This window comes from Dama dama, chromosome 5, assembly GCF_033118175.1.
Source record: "Dama dama isolate Ldn47 chromosome 5, ASM3311817v1, whole genome shotgun sequence".
NCBI classification, from domain to species: domain Eukaryota; kingdom Metazoa; phylum Chordata; class Mammalia; order Artiodactyla; family Cervidae; genus Dama; species Dama dama.
Window position 1 is genome coordinate 92,430,068 of NC_083685.1, and position 18,634 is coordinate 92,448,701.

General features: G+C 51.1%; 2 protein-coding genes across 4 annotated transcripts in view; one reads left to right on the forward strand and one right to left on the reverse strand.

Moving 5' to 3' along the window:
* On the reverse strand, positions 1 to 3,203 carry LIAT1 (ligand of ATE1). The gene is made up of 2 exons (XM_061140741.1): positions 2,903 to 3,203; positions 1 to 581 (listed from the first exon to the last, which is right to left on the reverse strand). The coding sequence occupies exons 1-2, from the start codon at positions 3,201 to 3,203 to the stop codon at positions 127 to 129; spliced, it is 756 nt and encodes a 251-aa protein (XP_060996724.1). The 3' UTR covers positions 1 to 126.
* Positions 3,204 to 15,809: 12,606 nt separating this feature from the next.
* RPH3AL (rabphilin 3A like (without C2 domains)) overlaps positions 15,810 to 18,634 on the forward strand; it is a 137,066-nt gene continuing 134,241 nt past the window's right edge. Inside the window, exon 1 of one of the 3 annotated variants that reach the window (XM_061143035.1) lies at positions 15,810 to 15,878. Coding sequence is in view for 2 of the 3 variants with exons in the window: in XM_061143033.1 (XP_060999016.1) it covers positions 15,861 to 15,878 (18 nt within the window). In the remaining variant the exon portion in view is untranslated. The remainder of the gene's footprint in view (positions 15,879 to 18,634) is intronic. The other 2 variants (XM_061143033.1, XM_061143034.1) reach the window with 2 other exon arrangements.

The window sequence follows — 18,634 nt, forward strand, 5'->3', positions numbered from 1 at the left end:
ATTAAATCATAAGCTTGTCCGAGTCATGGGTGGGCTTTGGCTCCAGCAGAGCAGCAGGGAAGTTGGAGTGGAGGAGCTTTGGCCCGACCCCACTTAGCTTCCGAGATCAGATGAGATTGGGCACATTCAAGGTGGTATGTCTGTAGACACGAGGTTTCCTTCTGAGCAGTGGTTGGGGCCCTTGGCCATCAGCTGCCTGCTGCTGCCACTGTCCTGATCCGAGAGGTAGGCTGGGTCCTCGGGGGTCTCCGCGGCACCGGGGTCAGAGTGGAAGCCCTTCAGGGCCCAAATTCGGTACCGCTTTCTCCGGTTCAGTTTGTAAATGCGAATCCTTTCCTTCTCAGCCTCTGGGTCAGGGAGAATGCCATCCCAGCGCAGACTTTCATTGACCTGGTTGGAAAGGGTCTCTTCTATTTCGACAAAGCGGGGGAGGCTTACAGTGGTGGAGTAGGAGAAGAGCTTGCTTTCATCCCTGTTCTGCCTGTGCTCTGGCCCCGGGCCGTGATCTTTGCTGGGACCTAATATGTCGTGGAAGGTTGGAGACAGCTGCTGAGTCTTCATGCCTTGACTCTGATGTTTATCTGCTGAGCAGATGGGCGGCATTAGCCTCTGCGATACTTGCCCTGAGCCCGCTCAGGGGTGATGCCCAAACCACCAAAGATGAAGTGGGGAGGGTACTGGAGGCCCCTCCTTACCTAGGGCTCAGGTGGGCAAGCCCACCAGCCCCGTACACACCCACTGCCTATAGACTTTGGGTTGTCATGTTGGGCAGGGAGGAACCATTTACTGAGCACATACTATTAGCCAGGTCCCCTTGGGGACAGGCTATCTGCCCTGTTTTCCAGGTGAGGAAACAGACTCCAAAAGCCTCCGTCACTTTCCAATGTCACATAGCAGGTGGCAGAGCTTGGATCTGAACGCAGGCCTGACTCCCAGCGCCGGGTTCTTTCCACACATCCCCACTTCACCTCTCCATTGCTCGCCAAGGTACTGCCCAGTTCTGGGAGCCTGTGACTTACCCCTAGTCTAGACACTTTATGATGGAAGAAATGGAGAACAACAGAAAAACTTCCTAAATCTGACTATGGAAAGCATTCTTTCAAGCCAGGAAATACTTCTGCTGTGTGGTGTATACTGATTCTTTTGAAATATTAATAGCACTTCTGAATTATATAACGTGCATATAAAATACTACATGTTGTGATTCTTTCTTCAGCTCATCCTATTTTGGGGGCAGAGAGAGAGGAATCTCCCTCCCCCCACCAAAAGAAGAAAGAGAGAAAAGGAGAGAAGGAGGGGAAAAAAATCCTTTCTTGGCATTCCTATACCTTCGCACTTCCCCAAAACTATTTGGTGTCCCCTGCTGACAGTATGAAGTACATGCCACTGTAATTTTTAAAGTCAGAGGCTAAGCTGAAAAAGATAATATATTTCCTAATCTGTTTGGCAGGTACACCTGGAGCTTATTGACTTAAACTCCAGAACTGTTTTCTTGCCTTTTTATGATGATTCCACCTGGAGAAGTAATTGTAATCTGCCTATCCCCCATTTCTCCAAACTACAAGGGAAGGCTGGTACATCTTGGCCTCCAGCTTGCCAGGGGAGCCAGCTTTGTACAAAGGCCAGGGCCCAGAGACTTGAACCCAGGACTAACTATGCTAGAGATAAGGGGCGCTGATCCACCTCCCTGATAGCAAGAGCCCCCACAGTGGACCACACAACTGACAAGAGAGACTTGCAGCACCCACAGACAGGCGCATTCTACATCACTGTTGCACTCTTTCCACAAGTGAGTGCTCAGGGCCTTTGTGGAGTCCCTAGGGAATTCTCTGAGAGGAGCATGGTAAGTCTATGGGTTTGTGGCAGCTGCTGGTGGGTGTGTTTCTGTGATATGTCCACAGGGAAACCAGGAGTGAGAATCCCATGTGTATAGTTGTATGTGAATGGAGGTGGGGAGGGGTCTAGGCGGGTGAGTGTGCAGCCTGTGAATGTGTGTGCCTGCTGGCTATCTATGCTTTATTTGGTGATAATACTGATAAAAGGGGCTGTTGTTGAGGGTGCTGAGGATGATAAAGTGCGTGGCAATGCCTGGTGTGATGGTGTTTGTGTGCAGTCGAAGGTTGGCCTTGGCAGGTGAGGGAAGTGGAAGGGTGGTCTGTACAGGGTGTATACCCTGTATTATATGCACTTCCTGGGTGTCTCTGGAGGAGGGTGTGGCAGCCGGCTCCAGTATTTTTGCCTGGAGACTCCCCATGGAGAGAGGAGGCTGGAGGGCTACAGTCCGTCAGGTTGCAAAGAGTCAGACACGACTGAGCGACTAAGCACACACAGCATCGGGGTGTCTACGCAGCACCCAGAGGCAGGGGCCCCTAAGGAATGAGGGTGTAAGGAGGGTCCTCAGCTGGAAGGCAAGAGCCTGTGCTTCTGTGTGTGCCTGACAGAATAGGTCACTAGTGCCTCACTACCTGTGGAGGGGAAAGTCTGTGTATGAGGATAAAGGCATCGCTGTAGGAGGGCTTGAGGTTTTTGTGGGGAAGGTAAGGATGATCAGGATTTTGAGTTTGGACTGAGAGATTAGAATGATGAGTGTGTGTATAAAGCTAGGAGTCACTGTGGGGCTGGGAGGCTCTGTGGGGTGTTTCTGTGTGGGGTTGAAGGTCTCCATAGGTGTTGAGAACTCTCGACGCAGGATTTGGGGTCTCTGTGGACATGGATGGTTTCTATGGGAAGGGCTGGAGCCTCATCGTGCGGGAAGCCAGAGGACCTCTGATTAGTACCAACGAGTTTCTGTTTCTGGGCTGAACTGGTCCTCGAGTAGATGGGGTTCTCAGGGGTGGGGTGGGTGTCCTCGGAGAATTTCAGGTGTGGGAGCTGAGGCTGCCGCGCTAGCTGCTCCTCTTACCGTCCCCTTTGCCCGACCTCTTGGTCTTTTTCTTCTTTTTTTTCTTCTTCACCTTCCGTTTGGTCAGTTCTGAGGTGCAACCCGCGATGGGGGGCAATCTGGAGACTTGCGAGGCCGCCATGCAGCCCTGTCGCTCTTCCTCCTCCTCGTCCTCGCCGTCCTCCAACGCCCGGGCCCCACCGCCGCGGTCCATCCACCCGCGGGACCGCTCCCCCGCACCTCCGGCAGCTGGAGACCCGCGGCCGCTGAGCCAGTGGCTTCCGGCGGCGCCTTGCGCCCGGGAAGGGCCACGCGTCTCCATGGCAACTGCAGCGCGTGCGCAACCCAGAGGCTGCGGCCCAGGAGCCGCCGGCGGACTGCAGATGCGCGCGTGCGTAGCTCAGCCTTTGTGCTTGACTTGGTCGGCGCTAAAGGGAAGATTCTAAACACTTGGGTGGACACAGGTCTTCCATTCCTGTGCCTTTTTAAATGCTATGTGTTCTCTGCTACATTTTTATCTCCCCAGTTCAATTTCGTACGTCTGCCTTGGCCTTTCAACCCCCTCGTGTCCAAAGAAACTCGTTTCTTTATCAGTCTCCATCTCGGGGAACAGGAACAATTGGGCCGGCCAGAGCCATGGCTGTCTTCCTTGGCCCCACTCTCTCCCTGTATCCTCAGCTAGGCTAAGACTGACCACCATGCCTGGGACTTGAACTTCTGGACCTCTTTCCTAAATAGTCTCTGCTTCCAAACCCTTCCCACACATTCTTTATCCACGCAGGGGCTAGAAAGAACTTTTAAAGACCATGGACAATTTCACTTTCTGGCTTAAAACTCTCCAGGGGTGCCCTGTTGCAAATCAGATCAAGATTGAACTTCAGTGTGGCTTACAAGATGCAATCTGTCACCTTTCCTTTCCAGATTTATCCACCACAGTTTGTGTTTCCCCAAAATGGCTGCAGTAACACCTCTCATTCCTCAGGCTCTTCTAGAATCTTTATTCTGTCTCTCGTCCGCTCTCGGGCTCCCTAATGTATCCCATACAGCTGTGCACACAGTGAGTGCTTGGAACCTGCCCCTTGACTGTCTGCTTTTGTCCCCAGGAGCTAAGTGAAATGTAAACGACAGAGGTCTTTTGTGCAGATGACCGCCTGCTAGTGGAGATGTCTGGGGTTTGCTTTCCAGACACCCCACCTGCTGACCCTGGTGCTGGCAGAAAGGTGCTTACAAAGACCAGCTGCCCTCCTTTTCTGAGAAAGGCTGATCCGTCTTCCCTTTCAGCTGGTCCTCTTTGTGCTGTGCTGTGCTTAGTCACTCGGTCATGCCCAACTCTCTGTGACCCCGTGGACTGTAGCCCACCAGGCTCCTCTGTCATGGGGATTCTCCAGGCAAGAATACTGGAGTGGGTTACCATGCCCTTCTTCAGGGAATCTCCCCAGCCCAGGGATCAAACCCAGGGCTCCTGCATTGCGGGCAGATTCTTTACCATCTGAGCCACTAGGGAAGCCCTGGTCCTCTTTGCCTGGATGCTTATCTGGCAGGTGGCAATTGGACTACTTCTCTTCCTGATTTTCCTGAAGGTTGCATCAAGGTCATGATGAGCCAGCCAGTCAGCTTCGAGACAGAAAATTCACCTCCAGCAAAGGAATACAGTTTGGGGAATAATTATAAAAATCCCTTGCAGATAGAGACAGGGCAAGCATGCTTCTGTTTAGTAGATGAAGAGACAAACAGATGCAAAGTGACTTGCTCACCTCTCAATGCTAATTAGCCCCCAAGTTGGGCCTGAAATCCACATTCCCAGTTTTACATCCAGCATCTTACGGGAAAACATCTGACTTCACAATGATGTTCACTGACCAACAGAAGAGACGATAGTGTTTTCATTATTTGTTTCAGCTTCCTTGTTTGTACTTTCTCTTTGTGGTTTCTGTGGCTGTTATTGTTATGAGCAGATAGGAGCTAAGGTTTCTGTCTCTGTAAGGATCATGTTCTCCCCTTTGGCCAGTGCTGACATAGGAATGCTTGGGTACAGCTAGCAGCTTTTTCCTTCTGGCTGACTTTTCAGCGTGGGTCCCCCCAGCTGGCTGGGCTGCTGGTTCCAACTCTCCGCTCTTTCCTGCCACCTTTCTCCATGCCATCAATTCCTTCCCCAAGGTAGACAGGCAATGTCCACTTTTAAGCAGCACCAGCCTGAGACGGGGGCAAGTGGGGTCTCTGCCCCAGGCCTCAGGCTTCACAGGACGCTGCTCTGACTCTCCCCCATCTCCTCCTCCCACCTGCAGCTATATCCCTCCCCAAGGGACAGGAAGTCTGTGGAATCAAGGAGTCCTGCCTACCCAGCACCTCCCATTCCTCCCTCCACAGGTAGCCCACAGTCTGAGTACCTGGCATCTCGGCATTTCTTGCCTAAATGACGCCTGCCTGCTTATACGGCACAATTGGGTCCCAGTCCTGGGTCTGTCCTCTTGAGTATTCCTAGGCCAAGGGCAGCATAGGTGGAACCTCAGCAGGCAGGCTGAGATGTCCAGACCTGTGCATTCAAGGGCCTTCTCAGTGCAGGATAGGAGCTAGGAGTTGGAAGAAGAGGTGGCAGGCCGTGGGATGGGTGCAGAACCTCAAAGAGCTGAAAATTCTAAATTTAAATCTGGCCTTCCAGACTGGTATGAAGGCTACTTGTCAAGGTAAGAAGACAGTATTTCTTTTTTTTTTTTTTTTTTCTTTCCCAACCCAGGGGTCGAACCTGGGTCTCCTGCATCGCAGGCAGATTCTTTACTGTGTGAGCCACCAGAGAAGCCCTGATTTTCTATTTATTTTTGCCTCTGATGTGTTAGTTGCATGTAGTCTCGTCATTGTGGAGCGTGGACTTCTCTAGTTGTGGTGCGGGACTGAGAGTATGTAAGCTTAGTTGCCCTGCAGTGTGCAGGATCTTAGTTTCCCACCATGGATCCAACCTGCATCCCCTGTATCAGAAGGCAGATTGGTAGCCACTGGACCACCAGGGAAGTCCCAGGAAGACAGTATTTATGTTATTTAACAGTATGTTAATTTATTTTATAACTTTTAATATTTAGCCATACGGTATGTGGGCTTCCATCTACTTTTGCCCTGGGCTTTGCAACTGTTAAGAGCATGCTTGCTCTATTTTTCCTCCTTTTATCAGCCACTCCAACTGCTTCCTGATTTCCGCCTCATTCCTCATGGTATCTTAAAAAAAGGAAAGGAAAAATCCTATAACATATTAAGTAAATCGCATTGTATCCAGATGGCAGACTACTTGGGAGCTTCTAAAACAAAATGAGGTACCCTGGTTCAGGTTGATTCAGGACAAAGGCCAAGAGCATGTGTGTGGAGAAGAAGCAGAGCGATGTGAAGGGGTTGCTAACCCCTGCCACCCTCTCCTCACTCCCCTGCAGCCCCACCGGCCCTACTGACTCACTCACCACCTTGCTATTTCTCTTGCATGTCCAGATGTCTCAAGTCTTTGAATTCCTGCTCCCTCCTCCTGAACACTCTTGCTCTACACGTCCTGCCTTCATCCTGAAGGGTACCAGAATATGTCACCCCCAAACATGCCTCTTGACACAGGGTCTGGGTGCTTTTTGGATGTGACTGTCCGTTCCTCAAGTCTGGGCCATTTCTGCTCGTCAGTTCTTATGACAAATCCCAGGAAACTGAGATCTACATAGGCAATTCTTTTTACAAATTTATTTTGTTTTTAATTGGAGGATAATTACCTTATAATATAGTGATGGTTTCTGGCATACATCAACATGAATCAGCTATAGAACACATTCAGTTCTATCTATAGCCCCTTCCCCACACCATCCATGGTTAGGTGCTGTGCAGTTGAAGATGCTGAAGCCTCTCTTGGGACTTTTTTTTTTTTTTTTTTACTGCACTGGGCCTTAGTTGTGGCACATGGGATCTTTGATCTTCATGGTGGCCTGTGGTATCTTTAGTTGCAGCATGTGAACTCTTAGCTGTGGCATGTGGGATCTAGTTCCCTGACCAGGGCTGGAACCGTGGGCCCTGTGAACTGGCAGCGTGGAGTCTTAACCACTGGACCACTGGACCACCAGGGAAGTCCCTCTCTTGAGACTTTAGTTTCCTTCAGAACATTCACTGATGGTGTCCACACCTTGGCCCCCAGGCTATTTCTGGAACTCAAAGATCAAAATTTCTTCCTGTATTTAGCTGTGGTTGATTTATGCTGCTGTTTCTATAGGAAGCCTCTCAAGGGCTTCCCTGCCTAAGCGAAGGAAGATCCTTTTGTGCATCTAGGTCCAGGCCTCGTTGGCTGCCTGCTGAATAGCTGCCCCCATGCTCACTTCTGTGGACTGCTATTAAATTCCAAATCCTGGAGGCCTGTTGGTTCTGAGGTTATGGGGGAGCCCCAAGATTCCAACTCCCCAGGAACATTTCTAGAAAGCGCTAAAGAAAAACAAATCTCGGTAATAGGAAGTGGTGGTAAAGACAGATTTTATTGAGTACTCCTGCAGCAGGGGAAAGAGACTTCTTTAGTCTAGAAATGAGCTTGGTTCTGATCTATACAGAGGGGACCTGGCCTCTTTAAAGGGAGAACCAGGGAATAGGGAAGGAGAGTGAGTGAGGACTAAAGCAGAATCAAGACAGTGAAAAATTTAAAAAAAGCAGATGAGTGGTCAGCCCTGAATGTTCACTGGAAGGACTGATGCTGACGCTCCAATACTTTGGCCCCCTGATGCAAAGAGCCAACTCATTGGAAAAGCCTTTTGCTGGGAAAGACAGGGCAGGAGGAGAAGGGGGCAGCAGTGGATGAGGTGATTGCATGGCATCACTGATTCAAGGGACATGAGTTTGAGCAGACTCAGGGAGATAGTGAAGGACAAGGAAGCTTAGCTTGCTGCAGTTCATGGGGTCACAAATAGTCTGAGATGACTGAGCGAGTGAACCACAAGATGAGTAGTCAGTGTCAGTATGATCAGGCCATCTTAGCCCGGTGACTGGCCCTTAACAAGATACCTACTTACAGATTGAGACACAGGGGCCCCATCCTTCCTGATGGTTATATTTCAAAGGAATGGCTCCCAGGTCCTTGAGGAAAGACACTCCTGGGTTCCAGGAGATACACATACATCTCAAAGGCATAGAGAAAGGATTTACAACAAGTGTTCAAAATAAATGCTCTAAGAAAATGGAGGCCAGGAGCCTATCTGAGGTGTTGGCTGGAACAAACAGTAAATTCCCTTGGTAGACTTGGGCTTTCTCAGACAGAAACTCAAGTGGGGATAGGGTGGGCTGGGTCTTGGCAGGGACACCATGGTCTTAGGCTGCTAGATGCCAGGCTAGATTATTTTTTTAGGTCTCTGTGTGTGGGAGGGTGGACAAAATCATTTGTGTTGAGAGATGCAGTTCTTACAGGCCACAGTTGAGGTCTTGTTGAGAAGCAGGCTTAGAGAAGCCTGATGAAAGTTTGGTCAAAGTGAAGTTGCTTTGTGTCTGACCCTGTGCAACCCCATGGACTGTAGCCTACCAGGATGCTCCATCCATGGAATTTTCCAGGCAAGAGTACTGGAGTGGGTTGCCATTTCCTTCTCCAGGGGATCTTCCCATTACTGCCTGAGACACCAAGGAAGCTCTTGGTCAAAGGAAGAGCCTTTTTCAAAAGGAAGGTGGGGACGTCTCTGGTGGTCCAGTGGTTAAGACTCCGCGTTTCCACTGGGGAGCTAAATTCCTGCATGCCATGCAGTGTGGCTAAAAAAGAAAAGAAAGTGGAAATCAGCAAGGTCATCTTTGCAGTTTGAGAGTTTGGGAAGCCAAGAGTGAGGGTTTCTGGGTCTTCCACCTGATTAAGGTAGTCAGAGGGTGCCGGCCAATGTGGTCCTGGATCACTAAGGACACTCAGAAATCCTTGGGCTCTTGGGTGTGTCTTGCCACCTAAGTTGTCCACAGAGATGCCTGTCCCCCTACCCCCAATTTCCAGTCTTCTGAAAATGTCATAGGAAACATACAGAAGCAGCTATGGCTTTTTGAACCAAAAGAAACATCACTTGCCTTGAAGTAAGAAGAGCTTTAATCACTGATTTGTGTCAATGTGTCTCTGGGCACATAAATGAACACACCTATAACCTGAAGACAGGAATATTGTGCCACAGATTATTATATCAATCAGTGGTGCTTGCAAATATCTACGCCTTTTATTCATAAAGTCTTCCTTTAGCAAGCAGTCCCATCTGTGGGAGTAAATCCATATAAGCCAATATCTATTTACCTTTTCCTCTTCTGACTCAGTAGAAAAGGGGCATGTCGTCTTCACTCACACGCACATAGATTGCTGATTCTTTCTACTACTTCTTTTTTTTTTTTTTTTTTTGCTGCACCACAGGGCATGTTCCCCCACCAGGGATCAAACCCATGCTCCCTGTTGGAAGCATGGAATCTTAACCACTGGACCATCAGGGAAGTCCCTCTCTTTACTGCTTGATGTGTGTACATGTGTGCTCAATCATGTCCAACTCTCTGAGACCCCCATGGACTGTAGCCCTCGGGGCTCCTCTGTTCATGAGATTCTCCAGGCAAGGATACTGGGGTGGTTGCCATTTCCTCCTACAGAGGATCTTCTCAATCTGGGAATCGAACCCAAATTTCCTGCATTGCAGGCAGACTCTTCACCTGCTGAGCCATCGGGGAAGCCCTACTCCTTAATGGTGCCTTAGAACTCAAGGATCTGAGACTGGCAGTGATTGGCCAGCTGTAATCTGCATCCTGGGCAGGGGGTCTGGGACCCTTCTCACGCCAGTCCCAACCCACCACTCTGGGCTCATTTTCTTCTCTGCCTCCCCATCCACCACTCCCAACCTTTCAACACCCCCTTTCTTGCCTTCTCTGTTCCTTCTACCTGCAGTGTCCTTCCCCATCTGGCCCGTCTGGCAAACTCCTACTCTTCTGAGTCTCTGGACAAGGGTTTCCTCTGAAAAGCCCCATCTGAGCCCTGCCACACTGTAGTTCACGCCTCTGCTTTTCTTTTGTATCTTTTGCAGCCACGGGGGTTGGGTAGCATAATGGCCCTGCTACTAGCTGGCTGTATGACCTTGGGCAACTCCCTTAAAGTGTTCCTAGCAGTAAATTGGAGGTAAACAATGTCCTACTTCCATGGCACCTGTCTCCCGTGAAATCACTACACAGTAGGCAGCATGTTACAGCTTGCACACCATTGTCCAGAGATGATTTCTTTACGTTTCTGTTTTTCCCACTGAACTATGAGATTCTTGAAGACCAGACATTTTCCCCATTTTCCTCAAGTAGCAGATTTCAATGCCCCTCCAAGTCACATACCTGCTGTGGTCTCAGGAACACCAAGCCTTTTTGGCAGCACGTGGCAGGGGTGGAACAAAGCAGCTAAAGAAAATTTGGGGAAGAACTCTTAATATCTGTGATGTCAGTTGGGGCTCCCCCAAGCCTGGAAATCAAAGCAGGACCCATCCATAATAGGAAGCACTTAGTCTCCTAAGGCTCCTTGCCTTGGGACCTATTCTTCCTATTCTGCACTCTCAACACTCAATACTTGGACTTCCCTGGTGGTCCAGTGGCTAAGAATTTGCCTGCCAACGCAGGGGACACAGGTTCCATCCTTGGTCCTGGAAGATTCCACATGTCTCAGGGCAACTAAACCCACGTGCTACAACTACTGAAGCCCACACACCCTAGAGTCTGTGCTCCATGACAAGAGAATCCACCACAGTGAGAAGAAGCCTGAGCACTGCAGTGAAGACCCAGCCCAGACAAAACTTAATTAATTTTTAAAAAGCCTTAAACAACTCAATACTTTGAGTTGTCCACAAAAATCAACTCACAAGGAAGTGTCAGAAAGATTAGTAGGCTTCACTGAGGACTTTTTAGGGGAGCTAACCATTTTTTCTTCTGCAATGTCTAATCTGCCATTAATCCCATTCAGTGTATTTTTCATCTCAGACATTGTAGTTTTTATGTCTAGAAGTCCAATTTGGGTAATTTTTTTTTAGCTTCCATATCTATACCTAACATATTCAAACTTTCCTCTAGCTTCTTGAAATTACAGAATATGGTCTTGATAACTGTTTTGATGCCCTTGCCTGCTAATTCTGCAGTCTGTGTCATGCCTGAGTCAGTTTCAATTAGTGGAGTTTGCTCTTCATTATGAGTTGCATTTTCCAGTTTCTTTTTGTGCCTAGTCATTTTTTCTTGGATGCCAGACATTGTGAATTTTACCTTGTTGGGTACAGGATAGTTTTGAATTCCTATAAATGTTTTTGAAATTTGTTTGGAAAGAGCTTGATCCTTTCCAATCTTGAATTTAAGCTTGCTTAAGTGGGACCAGAACTGGATTTCTGGATCCAGTCTAAGGTGAATTTTTTTCTAGTATCAAAGTAAGGCCTTTCTTAGTATTCTTTTTTTTTTTTTTAATGTGGACCATTTTTAAAGGCTTTATTGAATTTGATACAATATTGCTTCTGTTCTGTGTTTTGTTTTTTTGGCATTGAGACATGTGGGATCTTAGCTCCCAAACCAGGGATTGAACCCACAATTGGAACATGAACTCTTAACCACTGGACCATCGGGAAAGTAAGTCCCTTTCCTAGTATTCTAACTAGTGGTCCCTGAATGTGATGTTTTCCACTCTGGCTGTTGAAAACAGACATTATTTCAGCCCTGTGTGGGCACCAGGCGCTGTTCCCACTAATCCTTTTGGGTGGTTCATCCCCCCAACCCTCACATCATCTTCTCATACACCTGTGCTGAGCAGTACTCACTAGACTTGTGGGGCATTTTCTGTAGATCTCTAGGTTTCTCTCTCTCTCTGCATCTCTCTCCTCTCTATTCCTCTGCCCTGAGAGCTCTTAACTGGTTTCATTTCCCCAGAATCCAGCTCTGTCTGTTGCCTTCAGCTAGCTTTCTCCTTCTCTGAACCTCAGTCTGGAAACTCCAGGCAGTAAGCCGAGCAGTGCAGGGCTCACCTTGCTCTTTCCTCTCTCTCTCAGGGGTCACTTTCCTTTGTTGCCGGATGTTCCAAAGTCTTGAGTGTTGGTGTTTCATATGTTTGATTTGATATTTTTGTGGCTTCAGGCAAGAAGCTGACTCTGGTCCCTGTTACTCTATCTTGAATGAAGCAGAAGTCTGCATAAAAACATTCTTTTTTGATTGTGTAATGAATTTGTTCAGCAAATTCAACCTGATGATGTCGAACCAGGAAATAGCCTTCTTTTTTTTGAGGGTGGAAGGAGGAGAGCTGTCTTCTCTCCCCTTATCTTTTTCCTGCTTTGATCTCCTCTAGATGAGGGCTTCTTCAGGAGGTCCTGTGTGATACAGTCTCTTGCTTCCCTCTTTGATCCTGCCTCCAGAGCAACATCCTTCAGCCTCTGACAGCAGGGTTGCCTTGTTCCACCTTCTTAGAGAGGAACTTCTTTAAGACAGAACGCAGCTCTCTTCCATAGTTTCTTCTTGGCCTTTAGAAAACTCCCCTGACATAGGATTAACTGGCTCGAATGTCAACAGAGCTATGGTCAAGTGACCCTGTTCTTGGTTCATGTCAGCCCCCAAACTCTAGGAGGCAGAGTCAACCCCCTTAAACTTCTCTCACCATTCTCTGCTCCTGGAGCCACGGAGATGCTCAGCCAGCATCCTTCTGGGCAGTGAGATGTCCCCCTCACAGGCACCCTCGATTTATTGAAGGGGTTTCCTGTTTTTGTTGTCCTTTCACCCTGTGAATCCATTTGAAGAAAGAGAAGACATGAGCTTATTTGGACCAAGGTGAAAAAAAAGAGGCGAGGGGGCCATTCTGAATTTGGGTATGGAGATGCTGGGGGCGGGATGCTCTTTCCCACCTATGAGAAGAGGTGCCAGTCAAAAGGAAGGGCCTCATTGTCAGGAAGCATTTAACAGGCTTCCTGTGTGCTGTTTTGGATCTGTCAGGAATCCTCTGGTCCTTATTAACTCCTGAATATTCTGAGGAATCCAGGCTGAGGCTGAGGAATCTAGGCATGTCCTTTGTTAGTTTTTCAATACAGTGATAAGTACCCTCTTCCTTCTTATGAACCATATGGTAAAAGTGATTGTTTATGACTCTCTCTCTTTGATAAGGATCGCCTTATGTTTTGTAAGTCTGGAATTTTAATCTTTATCTTTGCTGAGAATAACTACCTGGTAAGACAGTATATATGCCCACACCATGTTGATTAAAGTACCTTTGCTCCATCAGAGCTTGGGTCCCCGTGTCTTTCTTTCTTTCTCTCTCTCTCTCTCTCTATTTCTGGCTGATTCCCTGGAGCGTGAAAGCCGGCTGCGTAACCCAGGGAATATTAGCCTCTTTCCTTCTTTCATTCTCTCATCGTTGACTCCAGACCACCAGGTTCCGGTCCAATAAAGGACCAACATCTCATCAACAGAGTCTGGCTGTGACATTGGAGAAGAGGCTGTCCTGCAGCTCCGGTTGGTCAAGGGTGGTGTGTACCTGTGTATGTTGGCATATACACATGCATGGAAGTATGTGTCCCTCTGCAGTGAACATGACGGGGCCCACCACCAAGAGGATGAGGTTACGGTGGGGGATGTGGGAGGGGGGAGCAATGGGTCGGGCCCAGTGTACTGCCTTGTGGGCCAGAGGAATAAACACCGGGCCAGGAGAGGAGGAAATGGCTTTCTAGGTGAGCTGGGAGGCTGTGCCTTCGCTCCCACGTGAGCTGCCCCCGGGGCATGGGGCACAGCCAGACACATGCTGTTTGTTACACTCACTGGGACAGGGTGGGAAGGCCTGGGAAAACAACAGTTAAATGAGACGAGTGCAGATCCCCAGTTTGGCCAGGGCCCAGCACAGAGCAGAGGACAAGGAGTGCTTTGCTGAAAGCTCTGACATTGAAAGAAGGAAGGCTAGCGGGGGACTCAATTTGTCTGAACCCCAGAGAGGTACAAGTTGGGCCAGGAAGAGACGCTACAGGGCGGCCACTTCAGGTCAGTGTAGAAATCTTTTTCCCGTGGCCAGCAGTCCAAAGAGAGGTTAGGTCATCCCAGAGATGATGAGGGCTCTCTCCCAGGCTACGTAAGGAGTAGTGTGGGTGACTCTTGCCTGGATGGGTTGTGAGGTGCGGGTCAGTGGGCTAGAGCCTATAGAGTCTCTACATCCTTGCGGTTTTAGTGTTAGCGAGGTAATGGTGGTGGTGAAACAGTGGAAGCGTTAGTCACTCAGTCATGTCCGACCCTTTGCGACCCCATGGACTGTAGCCTGCCAGGCTCCTCTGTCCATGGACTTCTCCAGTTAAGAATACTGAAGTGGGTAGCCATTCACTTTTCCAGGGGGTCCTCAGGGATCAAACCCGGGTCTTCTGCATTGCAGGGAGATTCTTTACTATCTGAGCCACCAGGGAAGCCCTGATGGTAGTGAGAATTATGCTAACAACTCAAGTGAGCTCTTCGAGTAAGCCAGGCCTACCATCAGAGGCTTCCCTTACATGATCTCCTTCAATCCTCAGAATGGGACTATCACCTTCCTTTTACACATAAAGAAACTGGACACTTAGGAGGACTACCCTGGTGGTCCAGTGGCTAAGACTCTGAGTTCCCAATGCAAGGAGCCTGGGTTCGATCCCTGATCAGGGAACTGGATTCCACATGTCACAACTAATGATCCTGCAGGCTGTAATGAAGATCCCACGTGCCACAATTAAGACCTGGTGCAGCCTAAGTAAATAAATAAATTTTTTTTTTTTAAAATAAAGAGGGCTTCCCTGGTGGCTCAGTGATAAAGAATCCACCTGCCAATGCAGGAGACATGGGTTCAATCCCTGGTCTGGGAGGATCCCACATGCTGCAGGACAACTAAGCAATACGGAGCCCACGTGCCACAACAACTGAGGCTCGCACCCTGGAGTCCGTGCTCTGCGACAAGAGAAGCCACGGCAATGAGAAGCCCTCACGCTGCAGCTAGAGAGTAACCCTGGCTCTCGTCAACTAGAGACAAGCCCGAGCAGCAACAAAGACCTAAGCACAGCCAATAAATAAATAAATAAAACTATTAAAAAAAAAAAAACCAAGAAATTGAGGCTTAGCTACTAGCTGCATTGGTATAAATTTAAATGAAGTAAAATGAAATTAAAAAGTCCATCCTCTGTGACCAGTGGCTAGGGGACAGCATGGCCAGATGGCATTTCCATAGTGGCAGGAAGTTTACTGGACAGTGCTAGCTTAGAGAGATTTGCTCACTTACCAAATACCACTTCTCCCATGGGCATGATCCAGAACCCAAACAGAGGTCTGACCCAGCTACTGGTGGGGGGTGCTGTGTGAGTCCAGAAACCAGGGCTTCCAGATCTGGTTATCACTCAGCTACCAGTTCTGCAGTTATCTCAGGAAATCAGTTCATAAACAGTTTTTCTGGTCGAACTGTATTCCTGGTAGAGAATGAACAGTAACAGGGCTTTTAACACTGTTCTGCACCGCTTCTCACTCTCACCCCACCTGCGTAGGAAGCCAGGCACCTGGGCTCGGAGGGGGTGGAAGTGGAGAACGTGGCAGCTGTGACACAAGGCTGATGGGTTTGTGGCCGTTTCCTTTAATGACGGTGGCGGGTTGCCTCAGCCTGTCCTTTGTCCATCGGTGGAGCGTTCATTCATTCACCAAATACACGATGAGCCACAGCAGGTGTCGGGTGCTGTTTCAGGCCCCAGAAGTCTTACCTGCCCTCCTTTTGCCTCCTGGGGTGGGTAGAATGGATCTTTGCGGGGATCTGGGGACTTGGAGCTGCTTAGGAAACAGACAATGATGTTTACTACACAGAAACAGCAAAGGGCGGTCAAGACGGGTTCCATGGCGAGGACAGCCACCCAGAGGGGCCCTGGCCTAAGGGGTGATCTCAGGCGGGTCCTCCCTCCTGCGGCCTCGGGTCCCGGGCCGGGGCGGGGCGGGGCGGAATGGGACCGGGGCCGGCTTCCCGCGGCCGCCGCCAGAGGGCAGCCTGGGAGCGCGCCGGATGCCGGCCGGACCCGGGGTAAGTCTGGCTCTCGGGGGGCCGCCCCTCTTTCGGGGCCCGGTTTGGGAGCGCCGGGGCGTGTGTGTGTCTCGGTGGCGGGGACCGCGGGGACGCGCGGGGCGGCCCCGGAGCGGCAGGCGGGCCCCGGGAGCTGCGCCGCGCGGGCCAGGGGCGCGCGCAGGGCCCGAGCCGCGCTCCTTCCCACCCTCCCTCCCGCCTGCCTGGCCCGGAGCCCAGGGCTGGTCTCGAGCGGCTCGGGTCAGTGCCTGGGCCTGGGCCCGGCCCGGTCCCCGGAGCGCCTGGTGCTCGGCCACGTGCCCACAGCCTGCCTGGGGCCCTCGAGGGTCCCGTAGCGCCCGCGCTCGTGGGTGGGTGGGGGCGCCGGACGCGGCGGGGCGGGGCGGCCGAGCTCGGGGAGCGAGCAAGTGGGCGCTCGAGGGCGGCGGCGGACAGCAGGCGGCGCTGGGGCTAGCGCTCCGGGCGAGCGCGTCAACAAGTGCCGTGTTTACCGAGCGCCTGCGGGGCGCGCACGTGGGCGGGAGGGGCCCCAGGGGTCGCCGGCACCTCCCGACCTAGCGGGGACGACACGCACCACCCCTCTGCTCTCGGCCTGGCCTTTGGTGAGGGTCCCACGCTCCCGATGATGGGCGTGGGCACCGGGTGGGCCTGGGCCCTGGCCATTGGCGCCTTCACCTTCGGTTAGGTGGTCAGGAGTGGGGATCGAATGGCACTTGGTGCCCAGGAGGGTGGGATGGAGGTAGCTGTCACTGGCCAGACAAGATTTCTCACCCTGCGCGCCTTTCAGCCTGAAAATCCTGTCCAGTGTTTTTTTCCGGTCTCCCCAAAAGCCTGCTCCCAGCAGTCGGGCCCACCTCTGATTTTCTCAGGGTTAAGGCTTGGAGGAAGAGTAGAAATCCATCTGGGGGCCTCCCTGCCTTCGGGATGAAGGCTCTGGACTCACAGGGATGCCCTGTGATACCTGCGCTGTGGAGGTAGAAGCCCCCTTTTGTGGGCTGCAGCCAGGACTCCTCTGGGAAGTCTGGAATTTTGTCCCCTGCCCGCTGCTCAGAAGGCTGAGAACCTGATTATCCCCGGTGTGCCGTCTGTGACACTCCCACCCCTGGAGGTGGCCCCGGGGAGAGGTGTGAGGCGGGAGGTGGACATGCATCCTTTGTGAGTTCAGGGGCCCAGGGGGTGAAGGGGTTGGGGTACAATCAGGCTTCATCTGTGTAGCAGGAACCCTCGATCCCCCAGCATTTGGAGGTCTGGGACTGTCAGAGTGTCCCTAGACACCCTGGTAGGAGCATTGGAGGGGCCAGGGCTGCAGTCTAGTGTCTGCCTCTCCACATGCCCACTCCCCCCCCCCCCCCCCCCGCCCAAAACACACCTGGAGAGACTGTGCCCATCTGCATGTGCCCCTCCATCCTCCTGCTTCTGACGTCCACTTGGCCTCCCATCTCTTGTGCGGGGAGGGAGGGAACACATGCACCAAAGCCATAAGCTTGGTTTTTCGTTTCTCTCACTGTCACATTTTCCCGACAAGCACTCTGCATCTGCTGCCTGCCTCTTGGCGCTACGCCTCCCCTCTTAATCCTGCTGCCCGATGCTGGCCCCACCACGTTGCTAAAGCTGCTTCCTTGGAAGCCAGCTTGTTTCCAAACACTGATTTTTTTCCCCCCCCTCTCGGCCTCACCCCGCTGCCAGTCCTTCTGCCCGGGAGGGGGGTTGCTGTGTGCATGTGCCCTGTTTGCAGTCTTCTCTGCTGTCATTTCTGTCCTGGTTTTGTTCTTCTTTCTCCATCGTTCCTTCTCTTCTGAGGCCCCTTCCCTCTTTGCTGGGATGTTTTGAGAGGCCCATGCTTATCTTCTCAGAGAACTCGGTTTGGAAGCTCTCAGAGAATTCCCTTCACCCCCAGATTCTAGTCCTTGGCCTAGCTCCTGGAATGCCCAGTGACTCCCGAAGATCACCATGTCCTCCTGACTCCCCAGCAGTGGGTTTCCTGCCCCTCTGTCATGCTCTTTTTTCCCTCAAGTGTCTCGCCTCTCCTGCCCTTTTGTGACCAGGCTTCTGCTCCAGGCCTCAAAAGTCTCAGGCCAGAGTTCAGAGGCCCCTTTGGCTGATCTGATGCCAGAATCCTTTCCAGCCCCCACTGTCCATCTGGCATATCACCTGTAGCCTGATGGCTCCTGGGCGACTGCTGCCTTACCCTGTCTGCATTCCCCCCTGGGAAGTCTTCGGAGGTTTCCAGCCTCCTCCGCACAGAGGTCAGCTCTTTCACCCCCTGTGGTTCCCAGCCATGTGGCTTCACCCCCTCAAGCCAATTTCCAGTCCCCAGACTGCTTCCCTCCCTACCATGGTCAGCCCTCTCTGCCTTAGTCTGGAGGACGCAGCTCAGAAGCTATTTTCCTGGGAAAGTTTTGCCTCTCTCAACCCCGCCAGGGGCTTCTGTCCCGGCCTTCCCACTCCACCATGCCCAGGGGACCACAGCTGTCTGTCTGCTGATCACAGGTCCCTTTGTGTCCCTGACGCATGTTGCCTTCCTCCAGGATCCCCAGGACTGTGTATCCAGTTGACTCAATAAAGGAGTTCCTCCCCTTAATCTCCAAGAACATCTCCAGCCATCCTTCAGTTGTTGTTTAGTCACTATATCGTGTCCAACTTCTTTGCAACCCCATGGAATGTAGCCCGCCAGGCTCCTTTGTCCATGGGATTTTCCAGGCAAGAATAGTGGAGTAGGTTGCCATTTCCTTCTCCAGGGATGGAACCTGAGTCTC